Genomic DNA, 12963 nt, shown 5'->3' with positions numbered 1-12963 from the left:
CTGGGTTCCTGACGCTGCTGCCAGAGGAGAAAGATGCAGGACAAATTTGAGTTGTGATTAGATTAGATTCGTTTTTTGACTCATTTGCTTGTGAATAAAGAAATACTGCTTCTCCGCTCAGCCATGTGTCCCTGGTCGTCTGTCTCCCGCTGCGAAGCTAGCCCGGCATACTGGCGCCCTGAACTTTGACTGACACACGTCTCTCCACAGGCCCCTGAACCACCCCACTTATCATGAAATGCGGCACCAGACTTTGTCCTCCGGGGCCTGTGAGTCAGAAGTGTTGGACCCATTGTGTCCCCTGCTCCTGCTACCAAGGCACCAACTTTGCCTCCATATCACATCAGAAGGGCTCGGTGAAAGCAGAACTTGGGGGGGGGGGGTGGTGGTGGCAAGCAGTGCTGTACCTGGCTAAGCACTCCTGTTAATATGCTGAAGGACCTAGTTTCAAGTTCCCACTCCCCTGCAGAGGGGACACCTCACAAGCAGTGAAGCTGTGCTGCAGGTGTCTCTCTTTCATTCTCCTCCCCTCTCAATTTCTCTCTTCCCCATCCAATAAAAATCAAATAAGAATTGCATGGAAGTAAAGGATGGGGGGGGTTGTCCTTTCAGATCCTGGTGCACGATGGTGGAGGAGGACCTAGGTGTGGGGGGGTGTGGGGGGGTGAGAGTGTTTTGCAGAAAACAGAAATTTTACACATGTAACAACTGTATTGACTGTTGGCTGTAAACCATTAATTTCCCCAGTAGGAAAGAAAGAAAGAAGGAAAGGAAAGAAAGAGAGAGAGAAAGTAAGGGATGGAGGGAGGAAAAAAGGAAGATTTGTCATGCAGCTACTAAACCCCTAAGATAACCCTGGTGGCAATAAAAATAAAATAAGATAAATTAAAAAAAAAAATAAAGGAAAGCAGAACTCATTGCTTAATTCCAGTGTGAAGACCCGTTTGAGGAGGAGGAAGGGGATCTTCAACATGTGACTCCTCCTGGTCTCCCACACTTGCCGTCTTGTCTGTGTGCAATTGTCCACAGAAATTGTCTGGCCAGAGTGACCCAGCGTCCAGCTGCAATAGCGAGTGAAAACTGGGTCACCTGCTCTGGGGCTTCTGAGGCTGAGCCTTTCCCTCTAAATCCCTTTTTTCTTATGCGAAAGCCAGGGCCTGACAAGAGAGCTGAGCTGACCACAGAGTGGGGATGCCTGCAGCCCACACTGGCTTCAAGGCTGGCGAGTGTTCTTATCACCTCATCCTCTCCTGCATGGGGCCCATCCCTCTGCCCTGTCCCTTCTGAAGCCAGTGGTCCTCTCTGTACCAAGCAGAGACTGGAGGTCCCCGTTGCCTAGAGAATGGCTGAGAGGCACCGTATCTTCCAGATTTCAGGGGGCAAATGACACCATTATATTCTGGCCATCTTCTACTTTAATGGGTTCTGGTTGTGTGGGGGGGGGTGGGGGTGGTGGAGGGATGGATCCCAGAAGGAAGGCCCCAGAGGTGGGCATCCCGGAAGCTAACAGGGGAGCAGAGGCCGTGCACAGACAGTGGCGGCTGAGAGAGGGATGGCAGGGGTGGGGGTGTAGTGCAGAAGAGCTTGTCCCAAAAGGCTGTAGCCACACTCAAGGCTGTGCCCTTGGCCTTGCTATTCCCTGAGGCCTCCAAGGGAGAAGTGAATGAATGGCAGCTGCTTTTGTATTCCCGCTAAGAATATAGAGCAGCAGAAAAGACGGGGCAAGAGGGCTCCCCTCACCTCCCCGGAGGTCCCCCGAAATCCTTTGTTGAGGCATATTTCACTTCCCAGTAACCAATTACCCTGTGAGGTTGGTGAGGCAAGTCTGAAAGCCAACAGAGTGGAGCAGCGCGGCTCCTGCATTACAACTACTTAATACGCAATCATAACAATTACACATAATTTGTGTTTACCCTGCCTGGAAGATTAGACTCCTCCATTCAGACATTCTCAGACACAGGCTGGGCCTGGGGAAAGCAGGCACTTAGCCAGCCCGAGGGCAACCTTGGTGCTTATTCTTGGTGCCTGGGCTTGATGGCAGGAGGGGGTTGGAGGGCACCATATAGATTAGATGTGCCTTTCAGCTCCGGCGTCAGGAAGGCTGGGTCCAAGCTGCCACCCAGGTTTCAGGGAAGGGTGAGGGCATTTGTCCTCTTCTGAAAGACTTTAGGGAGCAGGTCCCAATGCAAAGGACTTTAGGGAGCAGTTCCCCCACAACCACGTGGTTCTGGGGCCCATGGTAGAGAGGGGCAAGTTCTCTGGCAACATGATTCCTGGGGATTTGGTGCTGTTAATGTGATGTGGATACAATTGTTGGGATGTTGCTCGGGTGGGATTGGGATGTGCTACTCCTATCAAGTAGGGAGAAGCAAGGCCTGCCCCAGACTTGTCCTCTCTACCTCCCGGGAGACACCCTACCATGCTCTATCTGCCCCTAGGCCCAGCCTCTAGACAGTGAAGCCAGTCCAAGGACCAGGCGTATACTCGTTACCTCCATATGGGGTGGGGTATGGCCACTGGACACAAGCATCTCAGTAAGAAAGGCCTTGCAAGGTACCAGAGCTGGCTTCCTGCTAGGCAGTGCGCTCCTATAAAAATATATTAACACAAGTTTGGACCAGAGAGAGAAAAAGAGAGAGAGAGAGAATATCTTGACACGTATGATGCCAGGGATTGAACTCCCTGCTTCCAAGTCCAGTACCTTACTCACTGTGCCACTTCTTGGTCCCATAACATGCACACTCTTGTTTTTGTTGCTATTGTTTATTTTTCCTGAAACTAGGACCTCATGCAGGCACAATGTTAGTGCTCCCAGACTGACTTTTTTTCTTAGCTTTCTTTTTTTTAAATTTATTTTACTTATTTTTTTTTTAAAGTGAGTTTTCTGGTGATATATATATATATCTTATTTTATTTTAATGAGAGAGAGAGATACAGAGAGAAAGACCAGAGCACTGCACAGCTCTGGCTTATGGTAGTGCTGGGGATGGAACCTGGGACTTCAGAGCCTCAGGCACGAGACCCTTTTGCATAACCATTATGCTGTCTCCCCAGCCGTACTTATTTATTCTTCATGAAAGAGATACACAAAAGAAAGAAAAAGAAAAGAAAGAGGAGAGTTCCAGAGGCAGGGCTATGGAACAGCAGCAGCTGTGTTTCTCTCCTCTCCTCTCCCGGGTCAACTAGGAATACCAAAGGAGACCACCTAGGACCACAACAAGGCTGGACTAGAATGACTTCAGGAACCCACCAAATCACCAAAATTGAAAGAAAGAAAGAAAGAAAGAAAGAAAGAAAGAAAGAAAGAGAACGAGATACACAGTGGAAGATATAGGAGAAAGAGAGAGAGAGGGAGGGAGATGGTGGGGGGGGCAGAGCACTGCTCAGCTCTGGCTTATGATGGTTTTGGGGATTGAACCTAGAACCTCAGAGCTCAGGCATGAAAGTCTGTTGCATAACCATTATGCTGTCTCCCCCACTCCCACATTGACTTTTCATTAAGGCAGAAAGAAGGGGGCGGGGGGTAGGGGAGACCTCAGCTCTGGAACTTCCCCACATGCCCCTGTACTCTCACACTCTCCAACCTGGGCTGCACACATGGCAAGGCCTGTGTCCTACCCCTACCCATTGAGCTCTCTCTCAGGCCGAAGGACAGCATACCCTTCCAGCCCTGCTTGCCCATCCAAATGACGCCTAGGCCCCCGCCTATAGACTCCACAGATTTACACTGGAGCGAGCACAGCACAGTGAGCAAGGCCCAGGCTGAGCACCTGCACCGGGAATGGGTGGGGAGGGACCTTCAGACCCTGGCAGTTCCGCCTAACCTGTGTCCTTTCTCCTGCAGCCTCTTCGAGCACTACTGCTACTCCCAGGGCGGCATGCGCCACACCTCCTACACCTGCATCTGCGGCAGGTAAGTGGGAGATGATCTGGAAGTGGGGAGGGAAGGAGAGAGCCCCACCACCCTCCAAATAGGCATACCTGCTTCTCCCTCATCCACCCAGTGCCCACCTGTTTGCAAGCCAGGCTTCCTGCTAAGAACCCAGCAGATGCTCTGGGCCGAGTGGGAGAAGGAAAGACACTGGCAGCCCACTGCCACCACCACCTTCTTCCTGCCTCCAGGTGGTTGTTCCTTCTGGCACCCCTCCACACAGACACACCCAAAGTTTGAGGGCGAGGCGATGACCTCATCCACAACAGCTGCTGTGGGGCAGTGTGCAGGGAGAGGGCCACATCAGTGCAAAATGCACGGGTGTGTATGCGTGTGTGTCCCCACCCATATGGCTGTGCTGCGAATGGCTCTGGGGCTCTGCAGTGCCGTCATAATGGGTTACAGGGGCCCAAATGGGGTCAGGGGTGGGGGTGGGAAACACATGACTGGGTGTGCATGGAGGTACAGGGCAGAATTACCCATGACCATGGGCACTCCTGTGACTTCAGGGCTATGCAGAGCTGTGCATGTCTGTGTGGCCGCTGTGTCTACAGAGAGGCCGGCTTGGGGCACATCCTGCCGGGGTTGGGGTGGAGGGGGCCGGGGAGGGAAGGGGAAAGGTTGCATCTTCCGGGCTTACCCACCACCCCCAGTCCTTCTACACTCTGCCCTGGGGTTCAAGTGTGGCCCCTGCAGCCTGGCCAGAGCCATAGCCCCTCTGCTGCTCATGTCCACGTCCTCGGTGCATGAATAAAACATGTGAACAGCTCAGTCCTTGGAAATGTTCTCCTCTGGTGGATAGAGAGAAAAATCATTATTTCTACTTTTATGATTCCTGAGACTCCCGAACGGGGCCATAAATATTACACCCAGGTGGGTGGTGTGTTATTTCTTTTTCTTTTTCTTTTTTTCTTTCTTTTCCCTTGGACAGAATTAAAAGTCCTTTTTTTCTTAAAGGTATCACTCACTAGGGAGACTCTCTGGATCTGAGGATGGGGCCTCCTCTAGCTCTAGCGGATGAACCCTCTCATGGCCAGGCATGGCCTTGTGGCCACCAGAAGTTCATTTCCTCAGACTTCAGCCCCCAGACCTGCAGACCCTTCTCCCTTCTTCTGTCTCTGTGTTCTGTACACTGGGAATTAAACCCATGGCCGCATCCATTCAAGGCCTGTGCTCTGTCACTGAGCTGTATCCCTGGCACTGCCCACCTCGAGGCCCCACCCCATGCGACCGGTGGGACCCTGCTGGTGTTGTCCAGCATACCCATAGGGCACCAGGCCACCAGGCCTCTCCCCCCACCTCGGGATGTGGGCCTGGTCTAGCACCTCTGAGCCTGTGCAGGAGGGAGGCTAGAACTGTCCCTGGGGCAGGGGCCTGTCAGATGAGGTTGGTGTTGATCCCCTTCTCCCCCCTTCTCGACAGTGGTGAGAACTCGGCAGTGCTGCACTATGGACATGCTGGGGCCCCCAATGACCGGACCATCCAGGATGGAGACATGTGGTGAGTGAGGGTCTCCCCTGGGTATAAATCACAGACCCCCCCCCAACTCCATTCATTCATGGGGCCACTGAGTACTGCTCTGGATGAGGCCCTTCCTCCCCTGCCCCAGAAGCACTGAGTGAGGCAGAAGACCACCCCTGTGATGGAAGAGAGTGAGACCCTAGGGGGCCGTGGGCAATGGACTCTCTTGCGGAGGGGACCTGGACAGTACCCACCACACCCTCGCTTGTCTCAGAGCCTCTGACAGGGCAGGTACCTCTGTCAGGTTTGGAGAGGCCCCGAAAGAGACCCCCCCACCCTTTGAAGCCAGCCGACCCAAAGGTCAGAGGTCATGTGCAGGGTTTGGTATGGCTCCAGGACCGGCAGAGATGGGCAGGTCCTGTGCCCTCCTATCAGCTTCTCTGTTGACAGAATCATGGGTCCTGCCCATGGACCCCACCCCCCAATGTATCCTTGGAGCACTCTGGGGCACGTGCTCTACCTTCCTGTGTCTTGGGAGCAGTCAGTGGGGCCTTACCAACACAGCCCAGCCCCCTTCTCAGCTCTCAGGCAGGGTTAGCCTGGGTCCTGCAGGCCTACTGAGCACCGCCTTGTGGCCATAAACACCCTGAGGGCCACCCAGGGCCTCCCGCCAACTGGCTATGGGCATTGGCCGTGCAGCATGGGTTGGGAGAAAGGCACACACACTGCCTTACCCAGATCTGTGGTGCCTTTCCCCACCGCTGCTGAGGTGCCCCCATAGGCTCCCCAAGCCTGCCTCTGGGCTGAGCCCAAGTGGATGCCAGTGATCCTGCTCACTGGCCAGGACCTCTGCTGCTGGGGTGGGAGAGCCTGTGCCTGGGGGTCCCCAGCCCATAGCTGTAGATAGGAAGGTGGGCACAAACCAAGAGATACCATGTTCTGAATTGTCACTGCCAAGTGTTTTGGGGAACCCGCTGTTGGTACCTCAGCTGATCCTTCTGCCAGTGGAGATGGCACAGATCTCTCAAGTGTGCACAGGGTAGCAGAAGGGACATGTGAGGACACAAGTGTTTGCCCCTGTGCCCTCTTCTGAGGGCTGGCAGGGGAAATGGGGAGGCTGTGGGTATGGTGGAGGGACCCAAGAGGTGAGAGAGCAGTGTTTTTGCCGCTCACTGCTGTCTTCCCAGGACGTCTAACTCCCTTCCTGACCTAGGTGTTGAGGGATGTAACGACCTGGACAGGGCCTCCCCCTGTGCCTGGCAGTGGAGGTCACTGAGCCACAGGACAGCTCCAGAGGGATTTGAGGGGTGGGGTGGCTGCCTCACACTTGACCCAAATGGAGACTGAGGACAGAGCAAGAATGGCCTTGCTCCCCAGGGCAGTGACTGGGCCACTGATGGCTCCCAGAGGACACCAACTGGCTTCCTCAGGGACTCACCCCTGCACTCTTCCCTGATCCTCTGACTCTGCTGTCCATTTCTGGCTGGGCTGGAAAGACAAGCAGAGGCCTGGCCACAGTGTCACAGGGTCCCAGCTGTCCTGAGGGGGCAGCTCTAGCCAGCTGGACGGACACACACACACACCACTTAAGGAAATGGGGCCATGAGTGTTTGTCTGTTGGGAGCCTAGCATACTCCAGAGGAAGTAGCTGCCTCCCTGCTGCCCTCTTCACTTGTTACCTCACAAGGACCTCATCCTGGGATAGCCTGGTCCCAGTAGTGTTCATGAGGAGGGGGAAGGGCCTGGCTGGCCAGGGAAAAGCAGGCACCAGGCCTGCTCATGGCAGCAACTATGGCCTCCGCTATCTTGGCACCTGCATCTTCCAGAAGCTACAGCTGGAACCATAGGACCCATCCAAGGCAGCCCATGGCCGCTAACGCCCAGCCCAAATCGGCCATTCCCTTCTTCTCATGCTAACTTTGAAACATAGCCAGTAGAATAATTACAAGTTTATTACAGCCGCTTTATTATGCAGCATTTAGAACAACATGTTTTGTTGATTACTGCCGCTGCCAGATTGCCAGTGGCACTTATAATCCATTGTTTTATTGACACTGATCTGCTGTGCGCCCACCGCCTTCAGTAAATAATAAATCACTCTGTTAGCCCGACATAAAAGCTGCCACACTTCGCCACAAGGTAGGGAACCCTGGTCGGGGCACGGTGCAGACTCTTGCCACGGCTGAGTCACCCTGGAGCGCTGACTGTGCCTGTCAGCCAGGCACATGTTGAGTCTCAGTCCCTTCAGGTCTTGTGAAAATGCTCCGAGGTACTTGGGCATTTAGCAATGGCGCTGATTTATGTCATATCTACCCAGGACTGTGGGTGGGAGTAGGCAGTGCTGGGAGCAACCTGCCCTTTCTGGGGGAAGAGAGAGACTGACCCACCAACTAGGCAGTGTGGCCATGAGCAGAGAAGACCCCCAGTTCTGCCTCTCCCCCAGAGGAAGGGTAACCACTCTGAGCCTTAGTTTCTCCACCAATCATTGAGAAAAACAGCACCTGGCCTGGGGAACCTCTTAAAGACCAGCACCCCCAGACCCAGCGTCAGGCAGGCTGTGCTTGGTGAGTGGTGAGAGGAGACTTCCAGCACCATCCAGAAGAGGGCAGCATTGTCTCAGGACTTTGGAGCCAGGCCTTGCTCTCTGCTGGGCAGTGAGCTTCTTGGTCGCTCTTGGGGCCTGAGAAGGGGGCTGGCAGCCCAGCTGGCCAGTCACCTTTCCCCTCCTTCGCTATCATGGGGCTCGAGCCCCCCATCTGTCTCCTCAGGCAGAAGCATAGGGTGAACTCTGGCTCAGCAAAGCCTGACTCCTCTGCACAGAGAAAGGCGGTCAGCTGGCTCCTGGAGAAACCCTCGGAAACTTGGGGTGGTGTGTGGGTGGGGTTGTTCCCACTCTGGGGCCACATCATGGTGCTGGGGTGGCATCAGGTTCCTTTTCCACATGGCTGCCCCCTAGTCTTTTGGGGGTGAGGAGGGGCAGGCTCTCCACCACCACCCCCCAGCTTGCCACCCCATTACCATTCCCTGATATGTCTTCCTGACCCTTTCTCTGCTGGCTTCCTGTTCATACTGCCCCTTTGATGGGGACCAGACATGCATTTCACCTGCTTGGGACGTGCCACCTCTACCCTGGGCCACTGTGCCATCAGCCAGTGTTTCTCTCACAGACACCACTTCTCCAACCCTGCAGGCTGCATTCAGGCTGTCTGCTGCTCCCCCAGGCCCCAGCAGCCCCCTTGGTACCTCTCGGTCTTTTGCAGCCTGTGGCCACTTGGTCTAATGTCTGTCTGGTATCTGTTCACTGTGCCCTTAGAGTCTGGAGTTGTCATCCCCCCGCCCCCCACTCCAGCTAGCAGAGGATCCAGGGCAGAGGGAGCTTCAAGTCTCCATTTTTCCTAGAATCTATATCTCAGGGGGGTTTTAGAATATTGATGTCACCCTCAGGGCCTGCTTCCTGAGCCCTGGTCAACCTGGAACAGCCCCACCTCTGCTACTTACTCAAAACCACTCACTGGTCACCAGACAGCCCCATCCTGGGGGCTTAAGTCTCTGAGGGACAGTCCCAAAGGCTGTCTCAAGGCTCCTGACTCTCTCAGGAGCACACAGCCCCCATCAGCTATGGTCCAGAACTGCCCACTTCCTCCTGGTTAGAGGCACCCTTTATGGTTTGTTTGGTCGGTTGGTTGGTTGTTTGTTTTTTCTTTAGTTGCCACGAGGGTTTGGTACGGCTTGGTGATGGCACTATGAAGCCACTACTCCTGATGGCCATTTCCTTCTTTCTTCCTTCTTTTCTTTCTTTCTCTTTCTTTTTTCTATTTGATAGGACAGAGAAAAATTGAGAAGGGAGGGGGAGATAGAGAAAGGGATAAAGATAAATAGCTGTAGACTTGCTTCACTGATAGTGAAGCGTTCTCCCTGCGGGTAAAGAGTTGAAGCCCAAAGCCAGGTCTTTGCACACGGCAGTGTACGTGCTTAACTGGGTGCACTACCACCTTCCAATGTGTGTGTGTGTGTGGGGGGGGGGGTGTTTTTATTACTACCAGGCTTATTGTTGATGTTCAGCGCCTGCACAATGATGTACTACTCCCGGTGGTCTTCATCTTTTTATTTCCTTAACAAAGACAGAGGAAAATTGGGGGGGGGGGGCCTGCAGCCCTGCTTCACTTGTGAAGCTTCCCTCATGCTGGTGAGGACCAGGGACTTGAACCCAGATCATTGCAGATGGTGATTAATACGCCACCACCCAGCCCTCAGAGGCCCCTTTGCACCCTAACCCATCCCGTGAAAGCCAGCTCACCCCCACTGTCACCAGACCCCCTCCCCCACGCATCTCTGTCCCCCTTGTTGGATTTGCTGCTGTGTCCGACCACACCCCGCTCAGTTGACTTCATCAGCCACAGTCTGAAAGCACCCGTCCAGACAGCCGAGGTGCTCGCAGACATCATGGGACTCTGCTCACCCCCCAAAAAGTGAAATGAAGCATGTGCTGGGCGCGTGACACCGGCTCCCTCCCACCCTCCCCCAGAGGCCTCTGCAGGCGCCCTGCCCCACTCTGTCACAGTGGCAGCGTGCTTAGTCCCCCTGCCCCCCAGTGGCCGGCGCCCGGCCCCACCCACACAACAGGCCTGCTCCCTGTGGTGGCCTCCCTGGGGACTTGGCCACACGCCGATGCTCTGCTTCATTCCTAGAATGGTGACAGTGCCTTGTCACTGTGCATGCCAGGGACTGCTGGCTCTGGGGGAGGCTTTCCTGTCTGCCCAGGCCCCTCAGGAACAGGGAAGAACTGGAGGCACTGAGGGGCTCCCCCAGTAAGCTGGCCTTTGTCCTGCAGGTCTCCACTTGGCACTCCTCAGCAGGACTGGCTGGCAGGGGGCAGCTATCCCATCTAGAAGGGGCCAGGCCAGAAAGTGAGCCTCATACCTTCCTTTCTGTCTGGAGCTGAGTCCTGAGGAGACCTGGAGGAGGCAGCTGGGACCTCTGTAGGTTGGGGGGAGAGGGTGACGAGCTACCCCGCCACCCAGCCCTCACCATGGTGAATTGGCCTGTGTGCCCATGCAGGGACTCATGAACACCAAGGCCGTGCCCCCCTGCTGTCCCCAAGCCTAGTATCACCTCCCTCCTGCCCGTGGGCTGGCTGGTCCCTGTAGTGGGGAGCAGGGGCAATGGGGGGGGTGCCTGGAGAGGGTATGGGTGGGCCAGAGGTGCGGCAGGGAAGCCAGGCTCATTGAGAGGAGCCAAGGAAAACAGAACTCAACATGGGGGTGGGGGGTTGCAACTAGAGGAGAGGATGCCAGCATCCCGCTCTGAGATGTGTAACATCTCCCCAGATGTCTCTGATTAGCATACACAGCCAGTCAGCCAGAGACGGCAGGGTCCCTGGTGGGTGTCCTCAGACAGCCGAGCCAAAGCATGACCGAATCTTCCTCACTGTCAGTTTGCTTCCAGAGGACAGATGAAGTGGACACAGAGGAATTGGGGGGGGGGGGTGAGATTTATAAAAGAAATGGCTTTCATCTCTAGATCCCGGAATGGCTTGAAGCTGAAGAACTTGGGTGGGTAGGAACTCGGGGGCGGAGGGAAGCGGGGGAGATTTTAAAAAAAAAAAGGAGCAGAGAAAGATAGGGAACTGAGAACAACGAAAATAGACTCCAGCCCCAGGCCTGCGCGTGGCTAGGCAGGATGGAGCTGGCCGGCTGGGTGTATACTTCCTTCTCCAGAAAGCAGATGATTCTCAAACTGAAATAATAATAGTCGTGAGAGCTGGAGGCTTGTCAGTTCTGAACGGAGTTGCCAGGCCAGAAGGGGACTCCCAGTACCCACCATCCTCCCATCTTCTCCCCTTTCTCATGGGGGCATGGGTGGGGGGTGCTTGAAGGTTAGGTCAGCAGCCCCTGCCGCTCTGGGGAAGAATCTCATCCCCCCCCCCCCCCACTGTTCTAGATGATTCCAGCGTAGGTGTGCGCCTGGTAACTTCAGTCATGCAATTCCTTGGAGATCAGTGCAGCCCCCTGGACCTTTCTTCCCCAGGGTGCTGCAGCAGATCTCCCTCTGATATGGTGACTCCCCCCCAAGAATTCATCCCCACACACACACCCAGCTTGGTGCCATGATTCAGCCCCGACCCTCTCTGATATCCTGAATCAACAAACCACAGGCCATTTTCCTTTATTGCCTTTGAGGAGTCCCTGTTCCCCAGGACCCCATGCAATTCCCCCCACCCCACCCCACCCTAGCCCTGTACCCTGGTTGCACGCTGGCCCCTGGGGATACAGATGAAGACAGATCTGCAGCAAAGCTCATGTCCCCATTTTAAAGGTGTCAGGATACAGTTCCCAAAGGTCATGTCCTGGGAACTTGCCTGGGCTCTGAGCTGCTGATACTCAACTCAGAGCCTGGCTGGGTCCCTCAGTTTCTTATGTTTTAGGGCTAAGATGTGGCCCGCCCTCCTGCCAGCTCTGGATGGGGCTGTTCTGGGAGGGCCCTGAGCCCTGAGCCCCAAGCAGGAAAGAATCTTCGGGCAGCCGTTGGCTCCAACAGCCTTCACATCTAGAGTTTCCTAGGAGCAGAGGCCTGGGTGTGTCTGCTCGGGGCCTCTGTGTCTCCTTGGCCCCTGCACTGGGCTGGGGTGTGAGGCCCAGGTGCCCCTCATCCCTGTCATTGCCCCAAGCAGGGTCCCCCAGAATCTGTGACTTTGCCCCAGCCCAGAGTTCCCCCACTATGCTGTGGGGGAGGCTCTCCCGCAAGCCCCTGAGGATCACCTGAGGTGTTATCTGGTGCTTTGTGTGCTATTGACACGCTTTAAGGTGTTTTGCAATCAGGAGGCAGGAGATTAAAAGACAGGGGACTTTGGATTCCAGCAGAAGTTTTCCCTTGAAACAGTCTGGGCTGCTCGAGCCCTCCTCGCTCCCCTCAAAAGACTAGGGTGTCCCCACTCTGTCCAAGGGAAGAGGGGAACCCAAAGGCAGGCAAGTAGGCATCTTCTTGAGTGAGTGACTGTTTTCCTTGGGAATTTGGGTGGGCAGGAGGTAATGCAGTGGATAAGGCATTAGACCCTAAGAATGAGGTCCTGAGTAAATAAATAAATAAAAATTAGAGGGGCCAGGTAGTGGCACAACTGATAAAGCTCACATGTTACCATGTGTGAGGACCTGGGTTCAAGCCCCAGGTCCCCACTTACAGGGGAGAAGAAGCTTCATGAGTGATGGAGCGGACTGCAAGTGTCTCACCTTACCTTTACCTTCTCTCTCGCTCTCTCTCTGTCTCTCTCTCTCTCACACACACACACTTTTACTCTCTATATAATTTTTCTCACTATATAATTAAAAGGAGAAAAAGGAAGGGAGGGAGGGGAGGAGGAATGGAATGAGGGAGGAAAGGAATGAGCTGCCCTGGAAGGGGAGGCACAGCCTTAGACAGGTTCAGCCGTCAGGGCTTCCAATACTGCAGACTGCCCCCTGCAGGTGCCGAGCAGCTTCTGACTGCTGCTCTGTGGTCCTCACTCCGAAGGCATGGCTCTGAGACAGCACCTCAGCAGTGACTTCAGGAAGGGCCGGGTGGGGTCAGATCATGTG

At 54.8% G+C, this 12963-nt stretch overlaps 1 protein-coding gene across 1 annotated transcript in view; it reads left to right on the top strand.

The window, feature by feature from the left end:
- The window catches only part of PEPD (peptidase D), a 136961-nt gene that overhangs the window by 107618 nt on the left and 16380 nt on the right, over positions 1-12963 (top strand). The window contains exons 10-11 of the mRNA XM_007539474.3: positions 3845-3913; positions 5354-5431. Coding sequence (XP_007539536.1) covers positions 3845-3913; positions 5354-5431 — 147 coding nt within the window. The remainder of the gene's footprint in view (positions 1-3844; positions 3914-5353; positions 5432-12963) is intronic.

The sequence above is a fragment of the Erinaceus europaeus genome, chromosome 2 (assembly GCF_950295315.1).
Source record: "Erinaceus europaeus chromosome 2, mEriEur2.1, whole genome shotgun sequence".
Classification (NCBI taxonomy): domain Eukaryota; kingdom Metazoa; phylum Chordata; class Mammalia; order Eulipotyphla; family Erinaceidae; genus Erinaceus; species Erinaceus europaeus.
The sequence above is the reverse complement of the archived record's forward strand: the minus strand, read 5'-3'. Positions and strand labels throughout refer to the sequence as shown.